Source organism: Eptesicus fuscus, chromosome 14 (genome assembly GCF_027574615.1).
Source record: "Eptesicus fuscus isolate TK198812 chromosome 14, DD_ASM_mEF_20220401, whole genome shotgun sequence".
NCBI lineage: Eukaryota > Metazoa > Chordata > Mammalia > Chiroptera > Vespertilionidae > Eptesicus > Eptesicus fuscus.
Window position 1 is genome coordinate 1,488,074 of NC_072486.1, and position 17,601 is coordinate 1,505,674.

A 17,601-nucleotide genomic window follows, 5' to 3' on the forward strand; every position below is an offset into this window, starting at 1 on the left:
CCCAGAGTATTCCATTGGTTGTCTGGGAAGAGGAGCGGTTTCCCGCCCAGCGGAGGATCCCTCTTCCCGCCCCTCGGGTGGGCATCAGAACTTGGGGTCCCAGCCCAACCGGGAGCCCGGGGGCCTGTCCCGGAGCGGCGGGCTGGGCGGGCAGGGGCGCCCCGGACGCGGAGAGGGCTTCCCCGTGTCCGAGCCCCGCGAGGCCCCTGCGCCTGGCGAGATGCGGAGCCTAGACCCGCGGCCCCGGGCGCGGGTGGCGGGGCCTGACGGCGCGCATCCCCTCCTCCCGCGGCCCCGCCCGCGCCGGGCGCCCAAGGGTTAAGCGCGGGTCCAGCGGCGCCGCGGGCGATCCCGCCGCCAGGCCGAGGCGCACACACCGGCCGCCGCCTCCCGCACGGGGCCGCGGGGCGATGCGGTGCTGGAACGAGGAAGCGCGGCGGCGGGGGGCGGGCCGGGGGGCGCTGCGCGCGGGGGCGGCGGAGGCGCGCGGGGCGAGGCGGGCGCGGAGGGCGAGCGGGCTGCAGCCGGCGGCGCCAGCAGGTACGGCCCGAGCCGCCCGCGTCCGGGGCCCCGGGGGCCCGGCCAACCCCGCGCCGCGACAAAGTTTGCGCGCGGGGCCCCGAGTTCCGGTCAGGAAGGTGCCGCGCGGGCGACCCGGCGGCAGGGCGGAGGGGTGCGCTGGGCTCCTGCCGCGCTCCGAGTCCCGCACCCCGCGCCGCACCCCGCACCCCGCCTGCACTCTGTCTCACTCGGGGTCCCGCTCCGCGCCCCGCTCAGCGTCCCGCGCGGCGAGCGGGGCGGGGGCCGGGCGGCTCCTGGCAGGTGGAGCCGGGACCCGCGCGCGCAGCCCCGAAGTTTGCGGGGCGCGGGGCCAGGGCGCGGCCCGTGGGCGGCGCTGTGCACGCGGGGCAGCGGCCGGCAGGCAGCGCGCGCAGGGTCGGAGCGGGAGGGTGGGGAGCGCGGAGAAATGGGGAACAATGCGAGTGAGCAACTCCAGGAAGTCGTGGTGAAAGGGAGCCGGGGCGCGCGCCGCCGACTTAGACGGGCGCTCTGACAGGCGCCTGGCCCGCGCGGCCCCGCACAGCCCGGGGAGCGCAGCCAGCGGCGGAGCGGGCGCCCAGAGCCCGGGCGCTGGGAGTCCCCGCTCCGAGGCTGCCCTTCCAGCCGAGGATCGATCTTGGCCCCAGCGCGAGCCGCACAGACCCACGTGAGTGCTTTCCATGGCATTTCAGAACCGGTGGCCGGTCGGGGAGAGAATGGGGCAAGAGGAGAGACGGACAGGAAAGAAAAGGCAGGAGGACTGGGAACCGCCTCTGCGTCCTGGGGTGGGGAGCGCGCAGGTGCCGGGCCTGGCGCCGGGGGACCGCTCTGGGCGCCCCGCCAGGAGGTGGGTCTCCTCCAGCGGCACCTAAACCTCTAAAGGGACCTGAACTGACAGGGCGAGACCGTGGGCCTCTGAAGTCATTCATAAGGACGCGGCTGGGTCGGGCTTTTTCTTGTTTTTTGGTGAGAGATTTTGCTCTTACTGTTCAGCACGTTAGACCGCGTCTGCGCTCGCGTTGGGCAGAGGAGGGTCCCGCCTGGGAAGTCGGCAGCACGTCTGCTGACGGCCGTCTGGGCTCCGGGTTCATCGGGTGACGCGCCACTGAACGTGCACTGTGTTCCCAAAGCGTGCGGGGACCTGGGTGCCCCTCCGGGACCTCAGGAAGGCGCGGCGTTTTGGGTGTCTGCTCTGGAGGCAGAGGGTGGCGCCGGGGATCTCCGAGGGTCTGGCCAGGCCCCGCTGTCAGGGGCAGGGCCGGCCTCCCTCCGGGGGCTCCCTCAGGCCCCCCCCCTTGCTCCCCACGGGGTTTGTCAGCTCCCGGCACCTGGCTTTGAACGTGGAGAGACAAACGGCTGTTGAAGAAAGGTCTCCTCACTCCTGAGATCAACTTCTGTGCAGAGAGAGAGAAAGGATGGAAAGTGAAAATGTCTGAGGTGCGCGATATTGGAGCCCGGGTGGGAATCCGGAGGGTGGAGAGGGGTGCTGGCCTTGGGGACTGCGTTGAGAGGGGACAGACCTGCCGGGAATGGACGGAGCCTCTTGAATTTACTTCTTTGTTTCAAGATGTGTGTTGGAGGAGGGTCCATGGGATTTGGGAAGTAGCCGTGTAAACATTATTTATGTCCAGCGTGTCAGGATTGTTTCCGTGACAAAGCAGATGACTGCGTTTGTGGCTGAAGATTTAAACAGCGGCGATGTAAACACCACAGACTGCGCGGACCACGTTACAGAAAATAGCGTGTGTGCCCAGAGAGGAACAATGACGCCGCGTGGGGAGGTCCTGTGCCGTCCTGGTTTGATAGGACGTCTGATTTCAAAATTTCCCCCAAACGCACACGTTTATCCCTTCTTTGACATGAAAAGCTAACAAACGTGCTTTCTGGGCTAAAAGGCCCCCAGAGGCGGGGCCTGAACCCTCTCCTCGGCCGGACCGGCCGTTTTCTTCCCTTTCTGTGCCGGGGGGACGGGAGGCGGCAGCCGCCATGCGGCCTGTGTAAGTCCTCGGTGTCTTAATTAAGTGCTCCCTGCTGAACGCTGCTCCCCACCCCCAAACTCCCGAGCCCCGTGGCAGTCAGAGCCCTGCTCCGGCTGAGCCCACGAGCCGGAGTGAGAGTGTGTGCCGTCCGGACCCGTGGGGAAGTTGGCCTCCGTCTCCTGGGGAAGACACACGGTGGCTGTCCCCGCGGCCACTTCCCTTGTTGGGAAATGAGGGCCACGGCGAGTTTCCAGGCCGAGGTCGGAGCCCGCGGGGGGTGGGGGGGGGGGGTGCTGGGGCCACTGAGCCCCCCTCGCTTGGCTGGAGACAGAGTTTGAGGACGGGGCTCTCTGGTTTGGGGGTTCCGTCCCACGTGGCTTGGAGTTGTCGGTTTCACATTCGGCTGGTGTAGCCCCAGCTTGTCAACGCAATGGCAAGTTTGGAAATGTGAGAGAGCCCCGTGGACGTCCTGCCCACTGCCCGCCACCGCACCCCACCCCACGGACACGGACGGTCTGTCCAGGTCACGGCTCTGTGGGCATGAGTGGAGCCGGGACGTAGACACACACACACACACACACACACACACACGCATGCACACAGCACGCATGCGCATGCAGAGGGCGGCCTGGGGCAGGGGAGGGTGTTAGCCTCCGTGAACTGAGCGGTAACGCAGCCGCCTCGCCTCGGGTTTTGTCTGCTTTGGCCTGTGACTGAGGCCGGGTGGGTTTGCGTGTGTGACGGTCAGCGCAGGCCCCGGCGCCGTGAGCTGCGTGGGGCCGTCGTCGCTGCGTGCTGGGGTGAGCGCGGCGGGCCAGAATCGCCTCGGACGCCTTGGGGAGGCGCTTTGGGGTCTCCTCCTCGGTCTGTGCTGGCGCCACAGCGCCGGTGCTGCAGCCGGTTCCGCTCAGACTGACAGGCCCTGGGCGGGTCTCCTGTTTCCTGCGACGACGGGGTGCTGCCCCCGTCCCCCCCTCGGTGCCCCCCCCCCCGCCCTGAGCCCCGCCCCCTGCCGCTGTCCCCGCATTTGCATCCGCACAGCCCAGACGTGTGTGATGTCCCGGAGACAAGTGACCCCCCTCACAGGCCCGACCCCCTGGGCCATTGCCCCTCGAGCCAGGAGGTCCTGCTCGCTCCCCCGGCTCCTGTGCGGCTGCGGGCTGAGCCAGGCGCAGGGCACACGGCGAAGCCTCGGCCGAGGAGGGGGACAGGACTGGCGCTCCCAGGGACTCGGCAGCCCAGCCAGACGGGTGGTATCTGCCGTGGGCTCGCCGCGCCCCCTCTTCTCCGTGGACACCCCGTGCTCCTGCTGTTGTGTGCGGGGAGACTCCCGCCCGAGCGCCTCCTCCTGGAACGCGGGCTCGGCCTTGGTTTCCCGCGCGGTGGCTTCAGGAGCGGGCGTGGCGGGGGTGAGGTGTGTGTGACGTTCAGACACGTATTGGTCAGATCCTGTGACACATGAGGAGTGAGGACAGGGGGCTGGGCAGACGTCGCCCAGGGAAGAGGAGGCCTGGCCCGCCCTGTGGTGGCCCCTGTCCCTCCCCTGTCCCCTGTCCCTGCCCCTCCCCTACCCCTCCCCTGTCCCTGCCCGTGTCCCTCCCCCTCCCCGGCCGAGGGCCTGAGGGGAGCCATGACCCGTCCAGGGCGGCCGCCTAATGGGTGGTTGCCTCCTTGTCCCGCTCACGTTGTCCTGTGGCGAATGGGCGGAGGCCCCGGTGCCCACACGGCGGGAAACAGTTCCCCTCGGGCGGACGCCCCCCCCCCCCCCCCGGGCGGCAGGTGCGGGGCCCCGTGTCCCGCTCGCTTGGGGCCTGCCTTTGGGGAGCACGGCCTGTGGCCCGCCCCCACCTGAGGTCGCAGCCCCATCTCTGAGCTGGAGCAGGAAGCGGCTCCCTTCCCTCTTCCCTCCCTTTTTGCATATTCGGCCCGTGGGTCCTCCTTCCTCTCCCGCCCCCTGGAGCGAGCGAGGGCGGCAGACAGGAGCGGCCGCTGCGGGCACAGGGCCTCCCGGAGCCCAGCGCAGGGGACCCCGCGGTCTGAGGACCCCCGCCCCGTCCACGCCGGGACTCCTGTGGGAGGCGTGGGCTCATCGGTGAGTCCCCCCACCCCCGCCATGTGGTCTGCTGGGCTCCCCGGGATGGAGGCCGAGTGTCTCCCGCCCCAGCGCCCGCCGCCCCTCCCGGCCACGGTCTGGGTGATGGAGAGGGTCCTTAAGACCCGCTGCTCTCTGGCCTTGGGGTCCCAGCGGCCACCTCCTGGTGGGGAGCCGCTGCCCAGGGACAGGCAGGAGAGGGCCCCGTCCGTGGGAAAGCGCCCCCTCACTTCCTCGGCAATCTGACGCTTCCTGCCATGTGGCGCCCGAGTTCGCTCTCCTGACAGGCAGATGGCGGTGCGGAGGGCCCGGGTGCTGGGGGGCCGCGGAGGGGCCCCAGCGTCACCCCTCAGCTCTCCCCCCACCTGCTTCCTTTCACGTGTGGGATTTTGCAGAGACAATTAGAGCGTTTGTAAGTGGCCGTAGGCGTTTACGCTCCGTCTCTCAGACTGCGTCCCGAACCCGCGCGCAGGGCAGCTTCTGTTCGTTGGAAACCGCTCACACGTGGACGGCCCGGTGGGACGCGAGGCCACGCTGGATGCGGACTCGCCAGCGTGGGGCACATTTCTGTGGTCAAATCAGCCTGGGGACCCTGCCCGCACCTGGCGGGAAGGTTCAGTTCGAGTCCCGGGAGGAATGAGAGGGAGGACGCGATCTCAGGGCCACCGGGCCCGAGGGTCCTCCCAGCCGCCCCGGAGCCCGCGGCGGCGCCCCTCTGGGCGGACAGTGCCGGCCCAGGTCTCCCCGTTAGATGGTCACGCCCTGGCCCGCGGGCAGGAGCTGCCGTTCCCAGCGCTTGGCTGCGGTTTTCCTGCTTCTGCCTGGGGTTGTATGTTTCCCCGAATTTAAAGCATTTTCAGATTAATTTAGAGCAGACAAGGCTTTGGTAAAAAAAAAAAAAAAAAGTAATGTGCTAAAAAGGAAAACTTAAGACATTGAAGCTGAATTATTTAAGCGCCTGGAAGGGCCGCCGGGAGCCTGGCGGTGAGCTGGAGCTGAAGCCGCCCCGCCCTGGAGGGCGCCTTTCGGGGTTTAAATAAAGGCGCCGGGCGGGAGCCGGAGGAGGAAGTTGTAGCTCCTCGGAGGTTCTGCGGGGCCCCCTCCCCCGGGTGCGCGTGGGGCCCCGCGGCTGGAGGTGGTGGCCGCGGGCAGGCTCCCGGCAGCGGTGGGCCCGTCCCGGGGGCTGGGCGGCCATCTCGGCGCCTTGGGGTTCGGGCTGGTGCTGAGCTCTCTTCACGGAGTAAGGTGGGACCCGAGAACTGTTCCTGCTCTTTGACCGACGACAGAGCCGACCAGCGCCCGGGCCACTCCCCTGCCGTTGCTAGGCTCCTCGCCCACAGCAGTGCTTGCTGCCCAGTCGTCCTGTGGCCGTCGGTGAGACGCCGTGGCCGTCGGTGAGACGCCGTGTCACCTGCACTTCATTGACTGCCTCGTCCCTCTCTCCTCTCCCCCCTCCGCCGCCGAGGACTTGGTAGCTAAGCCGTTGAAGTTGGGGTGCCGAGGTGCACGGCGGAAGTGCTAGAGCTGCTGAAAGCCGGAAGTAGCCTGGCGGGGTCCGAGTTTGGGGTCTCCCAATGCGAACAGGGATGGTTTCTCTGGGTTTTATGACCAGACACCTGCCTACCTGGTGCGAGCTGGTGGTTGTGCGGCGACGTCAGAGAGCTGCGCCCAGACGCGGGTTCTCGCCGGAGACTCCCCGACAGCCCGGCTGCACGCGGCCTTCACAGCTTGGAGGGCGTCAGAGGGTCAGGAAGGCCGCCCCCCGCCCCCGCCCCGGGGCTCCCGCATTGGAGGCGGGGCGGGCGGCCTTGTCCACCGCCAGGAGCAGGACTGAGCAGGTGCGGCTCACAGCGACCCCAGGTGCTGTCCCCAGAGCCCATTTCTGCGCCTGAGAAGCAGGGAGTAGAGACTTTCCCAAACGAGGGCGCTGACGGCTCCCGAGACGAAGAGGGTCCCAGCGAGTGTGACGCGCGCCTGCCCGTGGGGGTGGACAGCTGGACGCCGTGAGGATTTGCGTGATTGACTCGCTGGGGGGAGCAGGGCAGAGCTCTCAGCACGGGAGCCCCCGCAGGCACGGCTGCCCACAGGTCAGAGGCCGGCGCCTCGGGGCCGTGCCCGGGGCTGTGGGGACAGCAGACCTGCCAGGTCCGGGCGAGGCAGTGCTGGTGGGGGGTCAGCTCGGCCCCGGGCCCGGGAGGACGGCTGTGCGCAGCGGCCTTGGCACACGCCTCCCCACGCGTGGCGCTGCGTTGACCGGCTTCTGCGGCGGGAGACACGGGAAGTCACAGGAGCCTAGCGCGCCCTGGTCCTCGCCGCCTCGTCACAGCAGACAGGCGGCGGCGGGGGCTCTCGCTGTCTCTCGGGGCGGCGATGCTGTGAAACGGGGTGTCGGGGTGTCGCAGTCGCTGGCCGTGCCCGAGCTCCGGGATCGGGGAGAGGTGGACGAAAAGCGTCTAAGCTTTGAGGTTCACTTACATGACCGGGCGTCAACAGCCGCTCACGTTTGAGGGAGCTGCTTGGGGAGTGGCCGGCGAGGACGAGGGTCAGACTCGGGGACGGGCCCACGCGTGTGAATTGTGAGGCTGGGTGCTGCGTGGACAGGACTTAGGAGGAGGAGTGTGAGAGCTGGGGGGCGGGAGGTCCCCACAGGTGGCCTTGCCCCTTCCCGGCGGGGGGGCAAAGGATGGGGAAGACATGGGAGAGACACGGGAGGGACATGGGACACGGGATGGGCAGACATGGGAGGGACACGGGACGGGCAGACACGGGGTGTGCGATGCCGGACTGTCCTGGCCCGCAGCTTCCAGCTCCGCCCCCGTCCCAGCCGCAGTCAGCGTGTCTCCAGCCCCCTCCCCCCGTGTTCAGGGGCACAGCCGCTGTCGTGCTGCGTCCCCGGAGGCAGGCGCTCCACGCCGGCGGGTCAGAGCCGTGGCCCTCCGGCTCCGGTCGGCTCCTGCTGAGAGGCCTCGGCCGGCGCAGCTTGTGCCCGGCCCTCCTGCCCGCCCTCCTGCCTTGGGGACAAGTGAGCCCGGCATTGCCCGTCGGCGCTCATCTGCCCTCGGAAAGCAGGTGCACAGAGAACCAGCTGGAGGCGATTTCTGTGGCTCCGTTCGGGGCGGGGCGGGGGGGGGGGGGGGGGAACGCTGGATTCCCTGCCGCCCCGTGTGACTTGCGCAGCCGTGCCTGTGGGACAGCCGTGAGCATGCGTGGATGGGTGGGCGGCTCGTTTTTGAAAAATGAACCGAGGGCAGGAAGTCTGTGCCCCCCGCCCGCTGTGTCCGGCCGCTGGGAACACCGGGGCGGGGGGCGGGGGTCCCCTGGACACGCCCCAAGGCCGCGCACACGGCTGCCTCTCTGCGGAGACGCCTGGTGACAGGACGGACCGGAGAGTGAAATCTCGTCGGAAACCGGGCGGGCAGGAGGGCTGTGACCCGCGGCCCTGACAGCACAGGCCGCCCCTCGCGGCCCGCGGCGCCGTGGGCCAGGAAGTCGCCCCGAATGTCGCTGCAGAGCAGTGTGGCGGGTGGGGAGTCAGTGCTGCCCAGAGGACCACGTGACCGGGATGGAAATAGGTGGCGGGGGGTCATGGCAGGTCTCCCAAAGAGCGTGCGTGCTGCCTGTTGAAATCGGGGTGACGGCTGGGCTTCGAGGTCCCGGCCGCAGGGACAGTGGACTGAGACGGTGTCACCATCCCACGGTCATGGGTTCAGATCTCACTCTGTGGTCTCCCAGGCGTGTGCCCGCGGCTGGCCCCTCTCTCTCAGCCTCGGTTTCTCGTCCGTAGAATGGGAATGAAAACGTGGGCTGCGTGTGAGAACAGTCCTGTCTGAGGTTCAACACCCTTAGCACGTGGGCACGCGCCCCGGGCCTGCGTGGGGGACCGTGCCTGCCGCTCAGAGGGAAGGGCGATGTCCGGCCCGGCCGCGGGGTTCCCTGGGCGCCAGGCCCCGCGGAGGCACGGACACCAGCGCCGTTTCTGTCTCCACGTGTGTCTGGCGCATGTGCCGTCCCCAAGGACGCTGTGACGTGGTCCTGGGCAGACTCTACCTAGACCGTGTCAGGGAGGGCAAGTGTCCGTATGCATGTATGCATGTGTGTATGTATGTAATTATGTGTATGTGCATGCATGTGTGTATGTAAACGCACATGTGTGCACATGTGCATGTATGCATGTGTGTATATTATGTGTACGTGTGTATGTGTGTAAATGCATGTGTATATATTATGTATATGTATGTGTGTATGTAAATATGTGTATATATACATGTGTGTATATATGTGTATGTGTATATGTAAATACATGTGTATATATTATGTATATGTATGTGTGTATGTGTGTAAATGTGTGTGTGTATATGTATATGTATGCATGTCATTTTTGTCTTCTCTGCTGAGGTATAATCGACACATAGCATTATACTAGTTCCAGCTGTACGCCGTAATGACTGGGCAGCTGTGTATTTTCATGTGGTGCAAAATGACCGCACGACTGATTGACGTCTGTCGCCACGCAAAGCTGCCGAGACCACGTCTCCGTGAGGCGCTGTGGCGGTCACCGTCGCCTGCGCTGTGCCCTCGGAGGCTGCTGACGGGCATCCTGCCGCCGTGCGCGTGTTTGGGGGAAGAGGCGGGCGCTGTGTGAGGCTGGGAGCCGAGGTTTCCGGGCCTGAGCTGCGTGCTCTGTGGCAGGTGCACGGTGGCGGGGGCCGTGGGCGCGCGTGCACTCAGCGCTGCAGTCGCGTGGATGGGCGGCCCGGAGAGGCGTGAGCTGTGGGTTTCACGGGCCTCTCGTGCTTTTGACTCCCCTGAGCCAGACGCCGCACCTCAGAGCCACGGCAGAGCCCAGAATTTCAGGGCAAATACCGGGACGGGGTGCTCATCCTGGAGACAGGACGGGGTCGGGGCTCTGTGAGGGTCCGAGGCCCCGCCCCCTGCAGACTGGCCGACTCCTCACTTGACGCCAGCCCTGCCCAGGGTCCCGGGGCTGCCCCCCAGGGACAGCCAGTTCCGCCCCTCGTGGGTGTGGGAGGAGGAAGACAGGCAAGGTCAGGAGGTGTTCCCCAAAGCCTCATTGTCCCCAAGAGAGAGACACAGAGACAGAGAGACAGAGACAGAGATACAGAGACAGGGAGGGAGACACAGAGACAGGGAGACACGGAGACAGAGGGAGAGACAGAGAGACAAAGAGGGGGAGAGACAGAGAGAGGGAGGGAGCGAGGGAGACAGAGGGTTGGGGGAGGTGCGCAGTGAGGGCGAGTGCGTCTCCTCGGGACGCCATCACAGCGCCATCCCGTCCTCACGCACCTCTGCCTCCGTTTCCCCGTTTCCCGTGTGCGAGACAGACGTGCTGCCTCCGGAGAAAGGTGTGCCTTGGGCACAGGCTCACGTTGGCGGGGGGTGGGGGGGTCGCGCAGGCGCCTGCTCCCGGCCTGCGTCCTCCTCATCCGAGGCCATCGGCCCCACTGGGGATCAAGCCACAGCCCGGGCCTGCGGCCTGACCGGGAATCGAACCCTGACCTCCTGGCTCATGTCAACGCTCAGCCCCTGAGCCGCCGGCCGGGCCGGGGGACTCGGCCACCTGCTCGGGTCGCCCTGGGCCTGGCGCCCTGCTGGCCGCTGGGGTGGGCGTCTGCCTGCGGCTGCTGTCTCCTTGGTCCTGCGGCCTTCTGCCTCCCTGGCCACCGGCCGAGCCCCGAGCACACGCAGCCTTGGACACGCGTGTCGCCCCTGTGACTCCGCCGGGGCCTTCACACGTAGGGAGCCCCCTCCCCATCCAGAGAAGCCACGGCCACTCACGGCTTCATGACCAGGACGGCCCTCTCTGGGCGGAAACCTGTGTTCCCCGTGCCCCATGAGCACACGCCTGGCCTCTGCCTGCATGGCCACCCTCGCTGCAGAGGGCGGGGACCCTGGCTCCCCCACGCCCCCGGCCAGGTCTCTGCTGGAAACAGGCCACACAGCTCAGACCCACACATCGGGACCAAAGAGACGGAGGAGGCCCCCACAAAACAGACGCAGCCGGCCCGCGTGGCTCAGCGGTTGAGCGTCGACCTATGAACCCAAGGTCACGGTTCAATTCCCCGTCAGGGCACCGGCCTGGGCTGCGGGCTCCATCCCCAGTGGGGGGCGTGCAGGAGGCAGCCGGTCCGTGATTCTGTCTCATCATGGATGTTTCTGTCTCTATCTCCCTCTCCCTTCCTCTCTGAAATCAATAAAAAAACAACTAAAATAAAATAAAATAAAACAAAACAAAAAACAAAACAGACCCAGGTTGCTGGGCGGAGAGAGGCCGCTTCTGAAGGTGCCCCGCCGAGCGGCGTGGAGCGGCGTGGAGCGGCGTGGAGGCCCCTTCCGGGCCATGGCGAGGCTGAGCCTTCCCGGGCAGCCGGGGCGCAGGGGCAGGCACCGCACAGCCCGCCCTCTGCCCGCGTCGGGCGGCTGCCGGGGCGCCCGCAGGTAGCTCTTCCCGGCTGCTCGCTCCTTTTTAACCATCTGGGAGCCAGCCGTCTGTCAGCAGCACAGGAAGCCGGGCCTCTCCGGCTTATCGCGCCGCAGGGGTGGCTAGAGCGCGGCGAAGGCGGCGGCAGGGCCCGAGCAGCGCGGGACAGAGATGGAGCGCCGGCGTGGCCGTCTGCCGGGCGGGAGGTGCATTCATTATTGATGGACGGGGCGTGCGGCTCCGCCACGCAGCCGCCCGGGTAAATGAGACATCCGCCAGCAAATTGCTTCGTTTTTCTGATTGCCGGCGGTGCGCGTGTCACCACGCTGACTCAAGGTTCATCGATGCGTGCGCAGTAAATTAGAAAGAACATAACTATGGATCAGCCGGGAGGATGAATGCGGGCCCCACAATGACCCGGGGCCATTTAATTTTCTGCTTAATTTTGTTGCAGTCAGTTTGCATTTTGGGTTATTATGCGGCAGGAAATTAACAATAAATAACAAATTTGGTCCTCCTGCGCCGGGGATGATATTTTTATAAATCTCTGTAATGCCGCTTCCTCAGGGTCCCGGTCGGTGCCCGTCGGAGACTCCCCGCCAGTGCGCGGGGAGGAGGGCGCTTTATTCGCGGCCGATCGCCGTGTTCACGGCCGGCTCTTTCCCGCGCGCTCACATCTAACCGGCCGCGTGACACTAACCCCTTCCTCTCTTCTCAGGTAACCCGAGGACCATGGACGGAGACGAGGGCCAAGACCTGTCCCAGGTTTCAGGTGAGGCCCTCGGGGACCCGGTTGGGGTTCTGGTCATGTTCCGGGGGGCAGAAGGGAACGCCGTGATGGAGTTAGTGTCAGTGTTTCATGCCAGCCCTCCGAGGCCGTCCCGCCGGAGAAGCTGAGCCGAAATCTCCGAGTTACGATCAGCTCTGCTGGACGCCTGAGAGCAGCTGGGCGGGACTTACCACACGTGGGTCCCCGGGGGCGGGGGGGGGGGTGACTGGCTGATCCTCTCTGGACCCAAACACCTGCCAAGGCCCTTGTTTAAGTGAGAGAACGGGACGGACAGGAGCGGGGAGAGAGAGAGGAGGAGGAGGAGGAGGAGGAGGAAGTAGCTTGGAAAAGTTTGGGCACCGTTTAGAATCTCTGCTAAGCCTGGAAGCAACATCGCTTGCCTTCCCCATAGTTTATTTATTTTTATTTTTTGTTAATTCACCCAAGGATATTTTTCCATTGATTTTTAGAGAAAGTGGAAAGAGAGAGAGGGAAGGGGGAGGGGGAGGAGGAGAGGGGGAGGAGGAGGGGAAAGGGAGAGGGAGGGGGGAGGGAAGGGGAGGGGGAGGGAGGGAGAGGGGGAGAAACATCAATGTGAGAGAGACACATTGATTGACTGCCTTTCACAGCCCCAACCAGGGTCGGGGATGGAGCCTGCAACCAATGTACATGCCCTTGATGGGAATCGAACCCCAGACCCTTTAGCCCGTGGGCCGATGCTCTATCCACTGAGCCACACCAGCCGGGGCCCCTTATGTGTATTCAAGCGGTGTGGGACGTGGCCCTTGTCGTCACAGGGACAGGAAGTGGAGCAGAGAGGAGTAGGCGGTGAGGCCGGGGGGGGGGGGGGGTCACAGGCCGCCCCGGCGGGTGGCTCCGGCAGCCAGCCCCTCCCGGGTTTGTGGGTGAGGAAACACCTCTGTCTGTGCTGTGCGTGGGTGCGGGGCAGCAGGTCGGCCTCCAGGTCCGTGTGTTGTAGTCACAGCCTCGGCTCACGTCGGCCCAGGTCGCTGACCGGCCCACTGGCTCCCAAGGTGTCCCTGAGTCCTGCCTCCTGGTCTGAACCGTCCCGTGACCGGCCCACTGGCTCCCAAGGTGTCCCTGAGTCCTGCCTCCTGGTCTGAACCGTCCCGTGACCGAGACCGGGACCTGGGCGTGGGCCCTGCCCGTGGCGCTCTGAGCTGTGCCCGCCCGGAGACGACCCGCTGCGGGCACAGGCGGCCCCTCCTCGGTGCGGCTACGCCGGGGGGGAGGGTGTAGACTCACTCTCGCTGCCGCGACCCAGCCAGGGGCCCGCTTTCCTTCCCCGTGGCCTTAGCCCTGGGGGTGCCGCCGGGGGCGTGAGAATGGGTCGGCGAGTGTGGCCTCGTCTCCGTGAACTCAGGGGTTTCCCCAGAAACGCCCTCACAGGTGCACAGAGGGGGAGCAGGTGGCACTGGTGCTGACGTTTGAGAACCAGGGACGCCCGTGCCCTCTTCACGCAGCTCGGGGCAGTGAGGGGGACGGGAATACACCGCCGGGGAGGGCGCCAGGCCATGCGGACGTGAGTGCAACCTAGGCCCGCATTCCTTCACACGGAAGAGATCCACACTCACTCACACTCACACACACACACACACACACACACATTCACACACTCACACACTCACACACACACACACACACACACACACTCATACACTCTCACACACACTCACTCACTCACACACACACACACACACACTCACACACACACACACACTCACACACAGACACTCACATGCTCACACACGCTCACACACACACACACTCACACACAGACACTCACATGCTCACACACGCTCACACACACACACACTCACACACAGACACTCACATGCTCACACACGCTCACACACACACTCACACTCACACACACTCACACACAGACACACACACACACACACACATGCTCACACACACACACACACAACACTCACACACACACACACACACACACACTCACATGCTCACACACGCTCACACACACTACACACTCACACACACACACTCACATGCTCACACACGCTCACACACAATCACACACACACACACACACATGCTCACACACACGCTCACACACACACACACACACACACACACACTCACATGCTCACACACACTCACACACACACTCACACGCTCACACACGCTCACTCACACACACACTCACATGCTCACACACACTCACACACACACGCTCACACACACACACACACACACACACACACTCACGCGCGGGCACGGGCGCTCGGAGCGTCTGTGTTGCTGCCGCTCCCTCCGGCACACGGTGGCAGAGGGAGGCTGTGGAGGAGACAGGCGGCTCCTCGCGGCCCCTCGGCGCCATCTGAGCGTATTTCCTGAAGCACATGTCTGTTTGGTAAGATCTGTAACAACAGCCAAAACCACGTCGTGAGGACAGAGCTGGGCTCTGCGAGCCTCACTGGCCCGGCTCCGGGGTCTGGCTCTGCCAGCGGGGAAGCTCAGGAGGCGCGGTGAGCCCTGCGCCCGGAGGTGCCCCCCAGCACCGCCCTGTGGGTGTGTGTCAGGGTGTGTCTGTGGGTGTGTCTGTGGGTGTCTGCATGTGTGTGTGTATCTGTGTGTCTGTCTGTGTGTGTGTCTCTGAGTGTGTCTGTGTGCCTGTGTGCGTGTGTCTGTCTGTGTGTATGTGTCTGTGTATATGTCTCTGTGTGTGTGTGCCCCTCCCTGTGTATGTGTGCCTGTGTGCGTGTGTCTGTCTCTGTGTGTGTGTGCCCCTCCCTGTGTATGTGTGCCTGTGTCTGTCTCTGTGTGTGTGTGCCTGTGTGTGTATGTCTGTGTGTGTGTGCCCCTCCCTGTGTGTGTGTGCCTGTGTGCGTGTGTCTGTCTCTGTGTGTGTGTGCCCCTCCCTGTGTATGTGTGCCTGTGTCTGTCTCTGTGTGTGTGTGCCTGTGTGTGTATGTCTGTGTGTGTGTGCCCCTCCCTGTGTGTGTGTGCCTGTGTGTGTGTGTATGTCTCTGTGTGTGTGTGTGCCCCTCCCTGTGTGTGTGCGCACACACGTACGGATTGGGGGTGAGAATGTCAAAGCCACAGGAGGATATACACCCCAAAGCAGAAGGAGGCTCCTTCATGCCTCTGCCCGCCCGGCCCTCCCCTGGGGTGCACCGGGGATGATGCCCCTGAAGAGGAGGCCCCGTGACCCTGGGTCCCCTGCCCGGGCTGGGCGAGGGCAGCGTGCGCGCCTCGCACGTGGTCGGTGTGAGGAGCAGCGGAGGCTTGGTCCCGGCTCTCAGCGTGGGGACGAGCACAGCCTCCCTTTCTTCTCCGCTCCTCGCCCTCCGCACGACGCCAGGCCCTCCGGGGGGCCGGGGGGGGGGGGGGGGGCTGCCCGGGGAGGGGAGGGAGCTCCGGAGTGGAGTCTGTACAGTTAGGAGAGGGCACGCTCCCTCCAAACCCGCCTCGCACTGCGGGTCTGCGCTGAGCCCGGCGGTTCTGGGCAGCGACCGGAGCAGGTGCAGCCGGCGCTTTTCCAACTACGTTTTACTGTGTCGGAGGGAGGGAGGGAGGGAGGGAGGGCGCGAAACAGCTGTGAAGAGAACCACGGATCGCTGCCTCCTGCACGCCCACACTGGGCACCGAGCCCGCAGCCCGGGCCTGCGCCCTGAAGGGGATCCAACCTCACCTCCTGGCTCCTAGGCCCACGCTCACCCCCCGAGCCGCGCCGGCCGCAGATCCTGCTCTCCGGCTGCCACAGGGCGTGGGCCGTGGGCCTCCCACGGGCGCGGAGGCGAGCACGGGCCCGGGGCTGCACACGCCTGATGCTTGCGTGGCTGCCGTGGCCCGTGTGCTCAGCCAGCTGTGCGGGCTCCCACGTCGCTGTCCCTCTGTCCTCACAGCGGCCGGGGCTCGGCCCAGCAGATGGGGCTTTGGGCCCCATTCACTCGCGAAAGAGCTTTAAAGCGGCGACTCCGGGCCCCTCGGCCTCCGTGGCCACGGCAGCGCTAGAGCCCCGGCCGCTGCCGTCCAGCCTCCGGCGCCGCGGGGGCCCGAGCTGACGTGCCCAGCGCCGTGCCCTCTGTGTGCCAGAGCCTTCCCGGGCGGGCAGGGTGCAGGGTGCACCGTCCACGGGGGCAGAGTCCACACGAAGAGGCTCCGCCCATGGCGAGGGTTTCCACGGAGCGGTGCCCGCCTGCCTGGGAGCCTGTCGCACGCGGCGTCCTGGTCCCTGAGCGCTCGGCTCCCGCCCACCCGGCTCTTGTCTCAGCGGCCACCCCGCAGACTCGGGCTTTTAGGCAAATCAGGGGCCTCTTAGGGCTGAGGCCGGGGAGCGAGGGCGGGCCGAGGGCAGCGCGGCTGGGGGCTCAGGTCGCCCCGGCCCTGACAGCTTGGAGGCCCGCGCAGGCCGAGGACGCTTTCTCCTCCGGCTCCCGCTGCTCCGTGCGGGGTGGGGGGACGGGCGGGGGGGTTTCTATCCATCAGGCCTCGCACCGCACCCCGCTGTTTGCATTAGCCCCGCGTCCCCCCCACGTCGGACACAGGGGCCGTGGTGCCGGGAGGCGCCCTCAGCCAGTGCAGTCTCTCTTGTTTTCTAATAAACAGATTGGCTACATTTAAAAAAATTTTTTAAACCCTTTTTTATTTCTCGATGACAGAGGATGCACACTGTTGTATTAGCTTCAGGGCTGCGGCCCAGTGATTCGAGTTACACACCTTGTCAGGGGACCGGCTGAAGCCCTCCCCCCACCTGGCCGGCGCCTGGCGGTTAGGGGCCTCCTGACCTGTTCCCCGGCTGCACGCGCACCCGTGGCTACGCTGAACCCACTGCCTGCTGCTCCAAACCCCTGCACCCACCCCCTCCCCATCGGGCCATCGGGCCACCGGCACAAAGATCGATTACGTTTTGTTTGTTTTTCTTTTGAAATAACTGTTTCTTTTCAAAAGTGTGTTTTTATTCCTGGAAACAAGTTTCAGCATGAGGATTTAAAATGACACACTGACAGAAATAAACTTGCGTGGAAGTGAGATTGCACTGGCTGTGCCATGTACCTGGTGTGTGTGTGTGTGTAACACCCTGGACACGCACAGTGCTCATTCAATACCCACTCCTCTCCCACCTACACCTGGGACTGTGCCTCGGTTCCTCTCCCGTCTGCCTGCACCGCCACACGCGCGGCGTGCCAGCTCCTCGGGGTCTCCTCAGCCACGCCCTCTGCTGTTCCTGGGTCCCGGCCAGTCTGGTCCCGTTTTCAGGACTCGCTCTAAGGCTGCCTGGGACCTTAGTGTTTAACTCAGTGGCTTGGCTCCTCCCATTTTTTATTAACTTTTTTCTTTATTGATTGAGGTATTACATGTGTGTCCTCATCCCCCCCATGGCCCCCCAGCCCCCCACTCATGCCCTCACCCCCCTGGTGTCTGTGTCCATTGGTTGGGCTCATATGCATGCATACAAGTCCTTCGGTTGATCTCTCCCCCTTACACCCCCCCTCCCCTACCTTCCCTCTGAGGTTTGACAGTCTGATCAATGTTTCTCTGTCTCTGGATCTGATTTTGTTCATCAGTTTATGTTGTTCATTATATTCCACAAATGAGTGAGATCCTGTGGTATTTATCTTTCTCTGACTGGCTTGTTTCGCTTAGCATAATGCCCTCCAGTTCTATCCATGCTGTTGCAAATGGTAAAAATTCCTTCTTTTTTACCACAGCGTAGTATTCCATTGTGTAGATGTACCACCGTTTTCCGATCCAGTCATCTGCTGATGGGCACTTAGGCTGTTTCCAAATCTTT

The 17,601-nt window shown here is 65.0% G+C and overlaps 1 protein-coding gene across 2 annotated transcripts in view; it reads left to right on the forward strand.

The window, feature by feature from the left end:
• The first annotated feature begins 1,111 nt into the window (after positions 1 to 1,111).
• Positions 1,112 to 17,601, forward strand: part of IKZF1 (IKAROS family zinc finger 1) — a 79,757-nt gene continuing 63,267 nt past the window's right edge. Inside the window, exons 1-2 of one of the 2 annotated variants that reach the window (XM_054726563.1) lie at positions 1,112 to 1,207; positions 11,769 to 11,822. In XM_054726563.1, coding sequence (XP_054582538.1) covers positions 11,783 to 11,822 — 40 coding nt within the window. In that variant the 5' untranslated portion in view covers positions 1,112 to 1,207; positions 11,769 to 11,782. The remainder of the gene's footprint in view (positions 1,208 to 11,768; positions 11,823 to 17,601) is intronic. The other variant, XM_054726565.1, reaches the window with a different exon arrangement.